General features: G+C 30.9%; 1 protein-coding gene across 1 annotated transcript; it reads left to right on the top strand.

The window, feature by feature from the left end:
- Nucleotides 1-3,367: 3,367 nt before the first annotated feature.
- On the top strand, nt 3,368-8,677 carry LOC141596360 (agamous-like MADS-box protein MADS9). Its single transcript, XM_074416488.1, has 7 exons — nt 3,368-3,752; nt 3,899-3,965; nt 5,061-5,122; nt 6,311-6,410; nt 7,151-7,180; nt 7,312-7,356; nt 8,272-8,677. Exons 1-7 carry the CDS (start codon nt 3,565-3,567, stop codon nt 8,419-8,421), a joined length of 642 nt encoding a protein of 213 aa, XP_074272589.1. The 5' UTR covers nt 3,368-3,564; the 3' UTR covers nt 8,422-8,677.
- Nucleotides 8,678-16,978: the final 8,301 nt, after the last annotated feature.

Raw genomic sequence — 16,978 nt, 5'->3', positions numbered from 1 at the left:
TACTATCTACTACTCTAGACCTGGCAAAATTGATTCAACCAAATAACCCGACCCAACACCAAACTCAAGAGTCAAGACTCGAGCTCGACCCAAAACCCGAATTGACCCGACCCATTATAACTCAACCCGAATGTTTATTGTTGCAAATTGATTATTATCCATGAATAACTCGATAATAGTTGACGTCGGAAAATGATTTGAACCCAAAATAACCCGCCAACCCAAACCCAACCCGATCGATGTCAAAGTCAGCAAATCCGAAATTGACCAAGCATAACTGATCCAACTCAAACCCGTCCCGATTAACCCGTTTGCAAGGTCAACTACCCCCCATTCTCCGTATTAAGCTAAACTCCCAAAATCTTGGTCAAACTTCACTCTAAGAGTAGAAGACGAGCCGATGAGCACTCTAAATTACTACTCGTATAAATCTATCACAAAATATCAATCAAGAGTCACAAAAGTGTGTTGCTAGTTTTTTTTTCCCTTACAAGACATGATTCGATCGATTCCTTTATTCGATCGATAGATTATAGATTTATAGTCCATCACAAATCACAAGGCATGATTTGTAAACCGTACTCTTGACCGGGAGCCTTTGAATTATTTGAGGATCCCAAGTATAAACCAGGTTGAGCATGAATCATGATCATGTGCATTTAATGCGCCAATGTTTAGTCCGCAAGCTCAAACCCTAACCCATCATTATATTACAATCTTAATATTTTTCACTCAAATCAATCATCCACACCATTCTACTTGATTCATTATGTTATTGTTATCATTAAACTCCTCAAAAATCAAACAATACAAAGTCATGATTAGACCTACTACTACTAGCTAGCACGATTTCTTTTATATTTTTCGACTACGACTATCCTCATTTTTTTCAAAAAATCTATGTGATATTTCCTCTCAGTTTTTTTTTTTTTTTTGGCAAAATCACTGGTATTCCTATAGTTAATTAATGAAAACTGATCAAAATGCCCAAAATGCAACAATTTGACTCTTTTAAACGTTTATTTTATGCACTTTTTGCTGATCTTTTGGTTATAATTTGTCAAACCATTAACATAAATCGTAAACATATTTTCTTTACAAAAATTAACTGTTTGAAAAATTAATTTTTGGTAGATTAGTTATTTTAAGACATGCACTAAGTTTTGTGGCAGTGATATCTTTAAAAATTAGGAGTATCACCTACACCTTAAGTGATTAATTTTCTTTATTACGGAGTATTCATGATGAGAAAAAATTATTTAAAATTTAAAATCATTTTTTTACAAAATTATTTATTGTTTAAAACTCGATTTTTAGTTGTTCAGTTATTTTACTAAATCATGATGAGACAAAATTATTTAAAATTTAAAATCATCAAAGCAAGACTATCACAAACTTAAACTTTTTTTTATTACGGATTATGGATTATTCATGATTCAATTCCATATTTTTTTTTCTTTAAAAATGATTTAGATAGTCCATAGATGGAGACCGTACTTGTTTCCGTGAACCTTTGAATTACTTGAAGATCCCAAGTATAAACCACATCGGTCATGATGTTACTGTGCAATGCGCCAATTAGTCCACAAGCTCAAACCCTAAGCCATCATTAGATTACAACCTCGACCATTTTTCACTGAATTCAATTCCCATCAATGGAATACGTGTCCATCATCTATACCATATCCTTAATATCATCAATATCCTTGCTACTTGATTCATTAAAATCCTCAAAAATTAACAATAAAATAATTCATGACTAAACATAACTTACTAGATTTTTTTGCTAGTATATTAAAATACTTCAGTAATGCCAATGGATTTCATAAAAGTAAGTATATGGGTTGACCCGGTTAACTTGTAAAAAACGGTAATAGAAGTAATTACACAACTCTTACCTCTCAACTCCTACATTTATGCGAAAAGAACTCGAATCAACCACCGAACTAACACTAAATTAATAACGTACTAGATTGGTAATAGACTAGTATACAAAAAAATAAAATAAAAACTTTATCAACTCATATAGGCAAATACTTCGTTAATGCCAATGGATTTCATAAGAGTAAGTATATGGGTTGACCCGATTAACTTGTAAAAAGCGGTAATAGAAGTAATTACACAACTCTTAGGCTCAAGAGTTAATTTGTGAAAAGATGAGCTGAATTGAATAAAGCTGAATTGAACTAAGTTGAATGGAGCTGAAATAAACTGATATGATAACTTAAATAAGAGTTAATTTGTGAAGAACCGACTAAACTGAATGAAGCTGAACTAAACTGAATATAGCTAAATTGAAATAAGCTGAAATTAAGTCCAAAAGAACACAACCTTTATTGTCATTGTTACATCCACTCGAAAGTAATTAGAGCTACTACAAAAAGATAACATCTTCGAAAATAACAACTATGTTGATGGAGCACAAATAGGATTATACAAAACTAAACCAATTGAATGAATGAAGCATTGTACAACCAAAATATAAAAAAACAGGGCCCAATAGTTAATTTGTGAAGAGATAAGCTTGAATTCAAAGTTCATTTTTTTTAATGTGTAAATGGAAATAAGAGTTAATTTATCAAGAGTTGACCTAAATTGAATTTAAGTTAAAGCTCGGATTGAATCTTTATCAAAAGAAAAGGCCTTATAGTCATTGTTACATCCACTCCAAGTATTTAGTGCTACTATAAAAAGATAACATCTTCGAAAAAAAACAAATATGTTGGAGTGCAATAGATCGGACAATTTAGACATTCTTCAAATACATCTACAAAGCTAGCATCTTAAAGAGACCATCGAGACAACAAAGCGGTCAAGTGAAGCAAGATGAAAAATTCAAAACTTGAAAGCTCATGTTTTTTGTCGATTAAGAACCCGAGTAGCCTCTCTCATTCTACCACTGCTCATAAAAGACCTAAACTAATAAAATTATTTATAATTGACATTTTATTGAGTTATTACATCACAAATGTTCATTTTTTTACAATAATGCTTCGTCATAAACTGTAAGTGAGAAAGTAAATGAAAGAGGGTTTGTGAAAGATCGCAGTGAGATATTAGGAATTACATACACATGCATACATGGGGATTAACATTATTTACTCATCAAAATTACCAACCGTAAATGAAAAAAAAAAAGAATCCTAGTCAAAGGCATTGAGAATTACTCTAGCTAGAAACTAAACATCAATCAAAAATCAAACACTCAAATACATAGATACATAGTACACCACAAGAGACACAGAAATAATAGTCTATGCTATGATGATGTCAAGAGACCAACGGTTAACAAGGTGTCACAAACTATCTATCAATAACAAAGGCCAAATCAATGTAATAAAATAAAGTTACACACCATTAATATAATATACATTATTTAATGAAAGGTAAATATCACTTGTCATTTACACCAACCCATTTTCATACAAACCCTACTACACCTTCTTTGAAAGTTTCTTGTCCTTCTTCCCTTTTTATATCTTCTTTTTCTCTTCTAAAACTTGGAAAAATTAGCATAAAAATAAGAAAAATTAGAAAAATTGAGAGAAAATTGAAGAAAAAATAATGGGTAGAGGAAAAATTGAGATAAAAAGGATAGAAAATTCAACAAATAGGCAAGTAACTTATTCAAAGAGAAGAAATGGAATAATTAAAAAAGCAGGTGAAATTACTGTTCTTTGTGAAGCTAAAGTTTCTCTAATTATTTTCTCTAACAATGGCAAGATGCATGCTTATCATAGTCCTGAAACCGCGTACGTCTTCGATCACCTTCTTTTATATCATGTATTTATTTATTTATTTATTTATGTAAGTCGATTGTATTTGGTGGCGGTAATCTTCAAAACCTTTATAAGCGATCTTATTATTTTGTTTAATTAAATTACTCATAATTTTGTAGGGTTGAAGATATACTAGATCAATACCACAAGATTTCAGGGAAAAGGCTTTGGGATGCAAAGCATGAAGTGAGTTTAATTTTTATTAATCCCTCCGATCCGTCTCGATCTGTTTACCTTTGATTAAAATACCACTCGCAAAGAATAAAAAAAATCATCATTTTTTTTTAATTTAAAAATTCTTTTTGTCCATGTATTTTATTAGGGTTTCTGCTATGATTCATGGGATAAAATCATAAATATGATAAAAATGTTACTAAAAATATGCAAAAAAAGAAGAAAAATAGATCCTTTGAACAGATCTATAAATAGGAAAGTCATGTTTCTTACTCTCTAGCTTATTCTCTTGTTTTGTGGTTTTTTAGACAATTTTGGTAAGCTATAGCTGCCCTAAATCTATCTGTTATGTTACATCCTTTCAGATCTAGTTTTAATTATTTTTTTGTCACTTTTTTTGAATTAAAGTTTTAGTTTTTTTCACAGTTTTACTCAGATCCGTGTAAGTTTAAGTAGAAGAATATTTTATAAATATTTTTTTCATGAAATTAGTAATTTTGTTGATTTTATTTATTATTTATATTTTAATAATGATTCTTTGCTTTTATATATATATTAAAAATGATTTTTTATAATTTTTATTGTTTAATAACTCATGTTTTTTTTACTTAGTATTCATGAATCTAATTTAATTAATTTTAAAAGTTCATCCGAAAATAGTTTAATGTATTTTTGTAAGAAAAATATGTTAACCACATTTTCTTTGAATAATAGACTACATGACTTCTAAATTGTTTAACAAGGAGTAAATGTTACTTAGATATATTTTATTCCCTTTATTTTAATCATTTATCTACCATTTTTAATCTTTGTGAGGGGGTAATTTAATTGAAAACAAATAAATAAATTAAATGGAACGGAGAAAGTAGATCTTTATTTTACCATTTATTAATTTTGTATTACTTCTAATAATCAAGTGGCAAAATAGTTGTTGTATTAGGTATATTTAGGTTTCAAAACTGATTAATGATTAATGATTAATTAATACCGTGTTTAAGCAACTCGAGTTTGCTTGAAATATATAAACTCGATTAATCAATTGATGAAACAGAAGTCTTATGCACGCTAATCATTTCTTACATGGTGATATTTTGTGGTAATTAACAGAATCTGAGCAATGAGATAGATCGAGTCAAGAAAGAAAATGACAACATGCAGATAGAGCTCAGGTATTCTACATTGAGCTTATGTGTTATGATATTACCTGCTTTGTGCTTTATCCCAAATTCCCAATCGTTTGTTTACTTTTAATTAAAATAAACTAAAAAGAGTAAACAAATGACTTGATCGGAGCAAGTATATGGTTAATTTTTTTTTTCGTACCTTTGAAGATAATACTGCTACAATAAGTATTGTGGCGGTTCATTTTTGGGCTCTCGCCTACAATTACATCATTGAGCGAAGTGGGATGTATGTAGTATTTGCGGTATGTAAACAAGTCGAACAGATTGTTTCCGATAATTGACGTTGTAGAAATTAAAGATGTCAGCCAGATTAACTAGTATAATCATATGGATTGGATAAGTGGCTCTCTTTACACAATTTTTTTTGATAAATACTGAATGCAAGTTAAAACTTGTTTTGATAAATATTTTAATTACTTCACAAAATAGATTTACATGGTTTATATATGCCTACCATTTTTTTACTCAGTAATCCATTTCAAAGCAAAAAAAATGACATTCTTTTGGCTGATTAGTTACAAATACGTCAATAACAAATAACAATACTACCTTCATAGTCCATATCCCTATTCCCTAAGCAAGGTTTTTGCCCGTGGTAAAAAAAAAAGAGGTGAATGTACACAATCTAACCTATAATATAAAACAACTAGTCTGTCTATAGCTAAAGACGGTCAAATAGTTTGAAGGTGGTGACATTTTTGGCCCCACCACCCCACTTGTTGCTTGTCCTATTAGGAATGTGATATTATATTTGGTTCGTCTTTAGTTATAGACGGATATGTGCCGTCTATAATGAGATTTTGTGAATATAAAAAACGTTTAGGAATTTATTAATGAACAATGAGCCATTTTTTTCCTTCACTCTTATCCCGAAACAAAAAAAAAAAAATAGCGAGTCTTTAATTCCGTTTGAAATGAAAATAAGGTAATAATATTTCATGCTTGATTAACTAGTATAAGCCTATAGGATGCCATTAGTTGACACTAAGGTTCACTACCATTGTAGGCCTTGAGCAATAAGCTAGCTAGAGACAATTGTGTAGGTCTACTGATCTATGTTGTGCATGCGAGAGGTCTACAGGGTCTAGACTCTAGAGGTTGAAATTCAGTAGCACCCGATAAAGTTATCTCATTTTTCTTAATACGAAATATTATGTTTTGGTGAGTAAATAGGCACTTGAAGGGGGAAGACATCACATCTTTGCCATATCCAGATCTGATGAGGCTTGAGGATGCTCTTGAAAATGGTCTTGTTGGTGTAAGGGAAAAGCAGGCAAGTATCTTTCCTATTAACCTACTCACTATGCGTGGTATTGTAAAAGGAAAATGCTCTTGAAAATGGTCTTGTTGGTTTTGTAAAAATATCTTCATATAGCAACTAGATTAAACAAAAAACATATTTTATTTGTAATTTAAACGGTTTTTAATTCTCTCAATATCTAACTAGTATAGATCTTTTAGTTTATAATGTATTATTTATAGATTTAAAATTGACACATTATTAATTTTTTCATATTTTAATAAGGATTAAAAAAAATTGAAATGGAAAACTAATCAAAAGGATTGAGTAAAGTCACAAAATGTGTATTTTAATGAAAGTTTTGACCACAAAACTAATGATTTCAATTTTATAAATTTTCTCAAATAATTTTAAAGAATTTTTTGTCACCAAATTAATAATATTAGTTCATAATTTTTTTATACGAATTAAGTACGTGGTAAATTTTTTCTATACGAAACTAATAATATCAATTTATAGGTTTTTCATATACGAATTCTCAGATTTATACCAGTTTTGTTTTATTTGAGGGATTTTAATTTAATTAAAAAAAATTATAATGACAAAAAAGATTATATCTTAATTAAAAAATTCCTTTGATCTATAACAACTTGTACGTGCACTAACATGATGATGATTTTCTAGTGATCTAGATCCGTTTTACACAATTTTTGAATGAAACCGTCTTAAGCTGTGTTTGATCGATCTTGTTGTTTTGTTCATGTTACATGCAGATGGAGATCTACAAGCTGCACAAAAAGAATGTACGTATGTCCAAATTACATTTTAGTAGTAATTAATTATGTTAATACTTTCTCAAAAATCAGCTTTATTTTCTAGACTTATTTGAGTGATTATTGAGCCTAATTTAATTCAATTATTGAAATGTGAACAGCATAAGATGCTTGAGGATGAGAATAACCAACTGGCTTACATGTTGGTAAGTTCTTCATCATATTCCTGCCTTAAACTTGTAGCTCATATTAATTAGGGTACAGTTGACAATTGTTTTGGGTTTTGTTTGCACAAACACAAAATTGCAAAAGTAAGTCTTAACTCTTATGTAAGACAGTTTATCATGTGAGACCGTCTCATACTCTCATAGGAAAATTAGTGTAATTGCAATGTATGCGTCTTTGTTTCATTTTTGGTTCTTTTCAAATAATCTACTACGTTGAGAGAAATAGACGAGTTTTCTCTTTGAATCTATTCTACTTTGGAAGAATTTTGGCTCTGTTTGGTAAACGGTATATTAGGTGAAATTAGTAGATTCCAACTTAAATATTAGTTTGACCAATCAATCTACTAATTTTACGTGTTTGGTTAATAGCATATTCATACAGCATATTGGCCGGAATCTACTGTTTTTGAATATGCTGCTAATAACAGCATATTGTAATAGCATATACATGGAAATGGTAGATTTGTCGTATAATCTGCTAGTTACCAAACACACTTTCTAAATTCTGCTAATTTCATATGATGGTAAAACCTGTTACCAAAATCTGCTAACCGTATTCTGCTAACGCTATCTGCTATCATTAATCTGCTTTTGCCGTTTGTCAAACAGGGCCTTTATAATTAGCCTAGAGAATTTGTACAATTTTTACTACGGTAAAAGTGATGACAACTTAAAAACTAACCATTTATCTAAGGAATACATTTTTGAAAAAAAAAAAGGATCATTTATTAAATTATCAAATTAAATGAACCATAAATGTTTATTACGTGAAATTACTCGAACCCGATTCCATGATTCAGGTTTTATATTTGTCCGATTCCATGATTCAGGTTTTATATTTGTACATGTAAAGTTACGTACTCCGTATTAAATTGTAAAATTAATGATGAACAGCACAAACAAGAGATGGATGGAAACATGAGAGAAATGGAGGCAGGTGTATGCAGCAACCCTTCAGAGCGTGACTACCATTATCAGAACCCGATTCCATCATACGGGTTTCGAGTGCAACCCATGCAACCCAATCTTCAAGATAGGATGTAATCCGACCCTGGTCACGTATGTAGTCCATCATGTCCATGAACATGCATGAAGCTTATTATTATTACTATGAAGTTTGTATTGTGTTGTCAACTTGCTTGTCATATGTTCCTTGACCTAATTGTTTAAACTTTGAGTGTGGTTTATCCTAGTATGCCGTACTAATGTACTTTTGCGGGTTTCTTGTGGATTTTATAACCTGCTTCGTGTTGTAGTTTTAATTTGACTATAATAAACGATAAACAAGTTTCCTTTAAAACGGTTTTATAATGCTATCTCAGAGGATGAGGTTTTCTATATTGCTCTTGGTCACTTGTTAATATAATTTTGGATTACAGAGAACTATTAAGGGTGTCACAAACTTTGAAGATCATCTTTGAGCCTAGTTGCACCAATGTCGTGGCTGATGCTCTTGTTAAGTTTTCCATTAAAGATATGGTAGAACAAATTATGGAAACATTAATTGGAATGAAGCGTACTTATTTGTTGAGACCCTTCGTAATTTCGATTCGATTAAATGTAATTTGGACTCGATGGCTTGTATTGAGCTCTCCCCTCACGGCCTTACCCAATCAATTTGTTTCTCTCAAGTAGGCCCTACCACTATTGCAAATATCCTGAAATTAAACAACCAATTATATTCATTGAAACGACTTTGCTTTTATATATATATATAGTAGATTCTCGAATTCTTTAATTATAAGCTCCCTTTTAATCAAAAAAGAATTATCATTCGTTTTTCTGTTTCGTTTGCAGTTTTCTAATAAGTAAGCAGAAGATCACCGTTGTTATAGAACGTTATATGGTTTTACATATTTTGTCCGATTCATGGCTACAAGCAATCACCTCAGAAGAAATGGATACTCGTCAAGAAAGATTCAGAGACCCTCTTATGGATGAAAGCCTTTTGCGGCGAATCGATGATAGAGACTCTGTTACAGTGTTTCATTCTTTGAACAAGAATTTATTTCCTATGGTTGTAATCGATTTGTATCCGATTGAGTTTGGCATATGTTGTAGATGTCGTATGACTTTTTATTAATGATAATGATTTTTCTCAAAAAAAAAAAAATTGTGTTAAAAATACCTGCCTGCTAAAGGTCGTCGACAATTTTAATGAACTTCCAAAACTACCCCTCCCTCACACTCCCCCTTATATTTTTTCCGTCTTGTTTTGTTTTCGTAAAAAAATAATTAATAATTACTAATAAACCCCCTTTGGGGATAGTTCGTTTTATTTTAATTTTTTAATTTATTGAAACTTATTTTAATTAGCGATTATCGATCCACGCACCCAAAACAAATTTAAGACGGAAATTAATAATTTTTTTTAAAAAAAAAAATTGTTGAAAAAGGGCCTGGATGAAGAAATTTTTCGTCCAGACCAAGGTCCGGACAAAGAAATTTTTCGTCCGGACCCAGGTCCAGAAGAAAAATATTTTCGTCCGGAAAAAAAAAAAAACAAAAAAACCAAAAAAAAAATTTATAAAAAAAAAAAATTCCTGAGGAAAATATTTTTCGTCTGGACCTGGGTCTGGACGAAAATATTTTCCGTCTGGACCTGGGTCTGGACGAAAAATATTTTTGTCTGGACCATGGTCTGGACGAAAATTTTCTTTGTCCGGACCTTGGTCTGGACGAAAATGTTTTTCGTTCGGAATTTTTTTTTTTTTTTTTTTTTTTTGAAAAAAAAAAATCATTTTCTGACTTAGATTAATTTTTGGTGCGGTAATCGATAATCGCTTAGTTCTCGTTCATGTTGTAAATCCCGCTTTTTTTTTTTTTTGAAAAACCGTCTTTTTTTTGTTTGAAAGATTATAGTGAGACGGAAATTGACTTGTGTTTTAGTGAGACGGAAATTGCATTTTAGTGAGACGGAAATGGAGTTATGTTATGGAGGGCAAACTTGAAAATTTACATTAATTGTCGACGATAATTAGTAAATTGTCGACGATGTATAGCAGGACCCTAAAAATAAAGGTTGACATGGACGGAGAAAATATTTTTTTTAACCATTATGTTTGAATATAAAAGGAGCTTATAGACATGGCCAACAATACGGGCCGACCTGGACCACCTGGTCTCTTGGGTCCAAATATCTTGAGCTCATCCAAGCCCATTTAGTGTTCAATTTGGTTCAGTGCCTGAAACTGGGCCCAGCTCGCCAATCCTATGAAAAAAAAAATGCATAGCACATAGCAGGTAGGATTAGGCCCATAAATCTCCAGCCCGACCCGACTAGTTTTGTGCAGCTTGGCACTAGGGCTGAGCAAAAAATCCGATTATCCAAACTGATCCGATATCCGATCCGAATTTTTGGATATCCGATCCGAAAGTTAAGTTTGGTTTGGATATCTGATCCGAAATCTTTGGTTTTGGTTTGGATATGGATATTAGAATTAAAACATTTGGATATCCGATCTGATCCGAAACTATAGTTTTCTAGTATAATTTCGATAAAATAAAATTTTATTTGATATAACAAATTAATTAATGTTTAAAATATTAGAGAAATATCTAGGTGGTACTTAAATTTTATAGCGAGAACATTGGAATAAGAATACGAAAGAAAATATCATGTAAAACTATGAATATAATCGTATTTCAAACTTAATTTTAAAGTAAATTAAAAAGTATGGATATCCGATGGATATCCGCATCCGATCCGATTATTTTGGATACCCGAACATTGGATATCCGAGACATTTGGTTTGGATATTGGATATCTAACTTCAAGATTTCTAATATGGATATCCGATCCGAACTAGCACTTTGGATCAAATACCCGATCCGTACTCTGCCCTACTTGGCACGGGCTTAAGTGCTTAACCCGACCGTAACCAAATCTTTTTACAAGACTATAAGATCAACTTAAAGAATAGGATAATATTTAGTTTTGCACTTACTTTTAATTTAGAATTATTATTATTATTATTATTATTATTATTATTATTATTATTATTATTAACCCTTTTTTTTAGCCTCAACTAACTTTTAAATGTTAATCTACCTAACTTTTGAACTGTTGTGCATTCTCAATTATTTCTCATGGCTCGATTGCATTTTTTTATATTATGACTTGCACTTAAAGACTTTTTTTTTTAGCTGGATAAACAAGATTGAGATTGCCGCTCGGCAATGTTACCTTAGGGTGATGGTCGACGTGGGGCAATGGTAAAATGGTGATGGTTGACAAGTGACATCATTTATATTATCAATTGCAAATAAGGTCATTTCCTTTGAATTTGTAAGAAAAAAAAAAATATGATCAACAGAACCTTTTTTTAGTTTGAACTTAACATTTCAGTTTAGTTTATTTAGTTTAGGTTTATAAGTAAATTTGATTCAATTTACTTTAATTTTACTTTTAAGCTAAGGTTTAGTTCAGTCGAGACCTTAATTTCAACTCGAGAGTTTAGTCGAAAAAAACGGAACCTAAGTAACATTTGGTTGTCTCTAAAGAAACCCTAAGCACAAGATTGGAAATTCAGGAATTAAAATTAAAATAATTGACTTGTTTGGCCACCATATATTTGTAAGGCATGTGACAATTCTATTCTAAATAAAGTAAAAGAAGTTGTTTTACCTATTCTTTCATGACTATAATGAGTAACTTTTATAATTCGTTGTCAACAAAATAAATTAGAAACATTCTCCATGGATAACGTGAAATACCTTATTTGTAATAAATAGGTATTGATTGTTATAATTTTCATTTCCACCTCCTACCGAAAGTGACGCTAACAATAATAATTGCTAAATGCAATGATGCAAATTTAGTCAATGATAAAATAATAAATACGTTTTATAAAAATCCCTCAAAAAAAAAAGTTTTATAAAAACACTAGTTAAGTAGTTATCGATCTCATACTACCTACTCAAATTTTTTTATTCTCGGTGTCAAATGAGCTACAAGGACATTTGAACCTGAGATTTAATGTCCACTATACGGCTATACCTTCATTTTAAACACTAGACTAAGATGGTTACGATAGTAAAATATCTTCGGTAGTCTGTAGTTGTCGATCTCAATGATGTCGTAAAAGTGACATCATTTATCAAAGATTAGTAACTTAAATGGACTCAATGCCGCAATATTATTGATGCAGCAAGATACTGCTATTGATGTAGCAAGACAAGAAAGATAGCTACTAGAAGTCTAGAAGTACTATATATTGATGCATCAACATACTGCTATTGATGCGGCTATTTTGCTGCCTGATTATTCCTTATTTTTGTGATATTTAGAAACAAAACGTGTCAACAGAAAAGTATACGTAGGGTCACGGATACCTATGAGCACTTAGATCAACGCGTAATAGCTTAATAGGAGTTTCTAACTTAATCAGATGTCTTGATGTTGAGCCCTGAGAATGCAACAATAGACAGCAGTGTTAAAACTCATGAAAGCGAGTTTTATCAAGCTCGAATCCAGACTACATCAGAGGGTATACACCCAAAGAAAGTAGTGTTATGGGTGATTTTTATATCGATGTGTTGAAATATCAAATACAAAGCACGTCGTAATCATAACTAACAAACTCTAAACTAGTTGATAATCACGTCACATTAATATAGTGTGTACAAGTGACTTTCATATAATCGTGTTGAAATATCAAACACAAAAACACATCCTAATTATAACATACTGATCTAAACTAGTTGATAATCGCAACATCACATTAATAGAGTGTGTACTATACGAGTGACTTTTATATATATATAATCGTGTTGAAATATCAAACACAAAAACACAATGTAATTATAACATACTCTAAGTTACTCCGTACTCCATAATTAATAATCGGATCATTAGCAAGGGTGGAAATTGGATAGACAAAAATCAAATTAATGCCAAATATTGCTATTTTAGATATAAAATATAACCTTTGATTTAAACATATTTGTCTTTACAACTAATTATCATGGACTGGGTCTAACAACTCGGAGGATATAAGTTCAATCCACAACTAGGGTACTTCACTACTTTGGTTGTGAACTTTATGTTTTAGTTAGTCTTTTATAAGACGATTTGCAATAATATATCGTGTAAAACGTAGTTTACTATCATGAAAATTATCCATAATAAAAAGTAGATAGCAATAAGATTCGGTGTACGATATTCGTGTTAAGGCCGTCTTATTCACAATAAACTTTTCATTTCATTTTGACACAAAAATTATTGAAACACACTAAACTCACCATACAAATAAATTTGGACCACACAGATATACTACTCCACCATACAATTAAATTTGGGTCATACAAACACTTACCAAAAAAGAAAATAAGAAATTTACTGTGAATAGACGGAAAAAGAAATATGGAAGTTTATAGTATTAAATAGGAGGAAGTATTAACTATAGAATTGTACAGTAATTAATATTACTCGTACCACTTAATGAGTGAGTATACACGTAGTACCCTATAATTTATTACTTGTGGATTAAATTTTTGATGAGACCTAATAAAGACTCAGTTGCACATTTCAAAATTATTGTTTCAGATGATAATATCAATCTTAGTCAACAAAACAAGTTAAAGAGATGGATGACAGAAAAACGCATAATGCCTTAAAAATAACAAACTCTTATTTTTTATATGCCTTGAGAGAAAATTAGGGTAATATTTAACCTGTTTTACACTTAGGATGAATAAGATGAATTCTAAAATAGTTTGAAGTGTTTAAGGACCCTAGGTGTTTGAAAGCACATTTGGAATATGAAACCACAAATTCGTTATAGACGGGCACTATCCGTCTATACGTATAGACGGATACCACTTCCCCTCACAAAATACCCATTTGCCATAAAGTGGGAAGCACATGGAGGGTGCCCCACCTTGTTCCCCCTACCCATTTTATTAGAGATTTTTACCCGTCTGTTTGCCCGACCCGTCTATACCAAGACCTATTGATATGAAACAGAGAAAGTGTCCAAGTGTTCCCATTGAATTAGTCCAATAATGTATATGCAACAAGTGAATCAATTGAAAGCAGACTGTCAGTTGGAATTGGAACCATCAACTGTAAGTCTCCTCTATTCTCGGTATTTATTATGGTAGATATACTATTAGTAAAACATACTTATTAGTAATACAGGTGAAATGTGAATAATATTCAATGATATAGCACTAAAATTTTAACTGCTAATAGTTGGAAGTTGGCAAATACAATAATATCAAAGAATAAACTTTTTGTAAAGATAGTTTTGTTGTGTATGTCCCTGTGATGATCTTTTTATATATAAAAACTAGTTTTTTAACCCGTGCATTGCACGGGTGGAAACGAAAAGTATTATTAAAAGTAATAAAACATATTTTTGGAGTTTAGTAAATTATTAAATTTTAGAAAATTTCATTTTGTCTACTAACCATACACTTTTGATACTATGATTTTTTTTATTCGAAATACTACGAGTATGATTTTTTTTCTCGACTTTTGATAAGTTATTGGCAAGTAGTCGAAGTAGGCGGCTGAGGTAACTTAGACTTGTCAAAATTGAGCTGATCCGAATAACCCTACCTGACACCCAAATTCAGGACCAAAGCTTGATCTGAACCCGAATTGTGTAAAGCAATGGATAAGTAACTCCTTATATGAAATTCCATTTGTCCCACTCATTTGTTTGCTTATTCCATTTTGGGTTGTCTCAATCAATTGTGTGCCTTTATATTTTAGGAATGCCTTTGATAAGCAATTTGATACTCCACACTCAATTTGATTAACTTGTTATTTAATAATTGGCCCTCTTCTTTTTTTGGCATTTGTGTCCAAACCAAAAGCAAACGAATGATCGGGATGAAAGGACTTAAGGGAGTATGAAACTTCATATTTTATTTACCCAATTGTTATTAAACAGCTGGAACTATTGCAATGCGGCACATGTTATTTTCCTACCCCGTTGGCATATCAATGTTTACGTTCTAAATTCTAATACCCCGTCTTAAACTTATAACGGATCAATAGCAAATAAAATACATAGGACAAAAGCATAATATCTAGGGATTAATAATAAGCTTGTTCGATCCATCCAAGTACGGTGTTATTTAACCCATCTTAAGAAATACCAACTATGCATTTATAATGTGAAGTATCAAAATGGTGGTAAATACAACCATAACCGTTGTGAATTTCTACGTCATTGGTTAGTGTTGTATTGTCACTTGTGTAAAATTATATGGTAAATATATATTTTTAAATCAACCTTAATTAGAGTAACGGCAAGTTAAAAGAAGTAATGTGAAGAGTAGAGTAGAGCACAAAAAAAGATGAATCAAAGGATGATTTATTTAACATATCAATTTATACGAATCCAATATTAACCTCTATCTAACTCGTCTCCAATAACTTGTTTAATCAATTTGTGTTAGTTGCATTTCTTGAAAGATACTCTCTTCGTCCTATTCATTCATTTATTTCTATACCTTTGATTAAAAGACCTCTCACAAAGAATATCAAAGATAAACAAATGATTTTGACGGAGGGAGTAATATGGAGTACTCCAGTCCAATCTACTCATTGAATATTAATTGGAAAGGAATCCCTTTTTGACGTTAATGAGGATAATCATAATTGGAATAATCATAATCCAAATCATCATTTTGAATGAATTTTGGCAAATTAATATGCTAATTTTCTAATTGGAATTTTAAATGGAAAGGAATCCCTTTTTTTCTTAATTTTGTGGGAGATGCTGTTATTTGAAGTTAATGAGGATAGTTTTTAAATTACACCTGCCAAATTTAACGCAAATCACACTATTGTTATTTGAGGTAATTTACAATTCGTAACATTAACAGTTTGGCAAATATAATATATGGTAATAATATTTTAATATATAGTCATTCACCTGGTTATGACACGTGGCATTCAATACGAAAAAATACATCAAGATGTCCTACTATAAAAGAACATTTGGAGTTCCTTAACAACTAAATAAAACAATCAATGGCTCCCAACATTTATCAAGTCCCTTGTTGGGTCTAATGCACTTTTGCAAATTGAAAATGAACAATTTGATAAACAAAAAAATGAAAAAAAAAATGACATAATTCTAATTTTTTTTCCTTAAATAAAATTTACCTAAACGAATACAACAAATTTATTCGCCTAATATTGCGATATAAAGTGTAGATTAGACGGAATCTCAACAAATCACGATTTAATTCCAAATTTAATTTACTAATAATAATTTCTCCTATAGGCTATAATCATGTTAATTCCTCCAATAAGCTCTCCCTATTATGGAAATAATATTATATCAAATATTCATGTGTTTAGGAAGAATCAATAATTATCATTCTATTTTAGGATTTTGTACGTGATTTTGCATATATCATTTTTTTATAGTCTTAAGATTTCAGCAAATGACACGTGACGTAGGAGTAGGTGTTGACACGTGGCGATCAAAGTGGCTGCTGGTTTCAGCTTTAATATAATATATGATACCGGGTGTATACTTAATAGAATTAACGCTTCACACTACATAATAGTCTTGTAAATTATAACGGTATATAATAGAGGTGATCATGGGCCGGGCCAGTGCGGGCTTGGGCCGGG

This window comes from Silene latifolia, chromosome 8 (genome assembly GCF_048544455.1).
Source record: "Silene latifolia isolate original U9 population chromosome 8, ASM4854445v1, whole genome shotgun sequence".
Lineage (NCBI taxonomy): Eukaryota > Viridiplantae > Streptophyta > Magnoliopsida > Caryophyllales > Caryophyllaceae > Silene > Silene latifolia.
This window is presented reverse-complemented; position numbering and strand designations above follow the sequence as displayed.

Excerpts from the sequence above, each read along its gene's own strand:
- LOC141596360 (XM_074416488.1), top strand. The coding sequence starts at position 3,565 with ATGGGTAGAGGAAAAATTGAGATAAAAAGGATAGAAAATTCAACAAAT. Across the intron at positions 3,753-3,898 it reads TATCATAGTCCTGAAACCGC|GGTTGAAGATATACTAGATC; the intron begins GTACGTCTTCGA and ends ATAATTTTGTAG. Across the intron at positions 6,411-7,150 it reads TTGGTGTAAGGGAAAAGCAG|ATGGAGATCTACAAGCTGCA; the intron begins GCAAGTATCTTT and ends TGTTACATGCAG.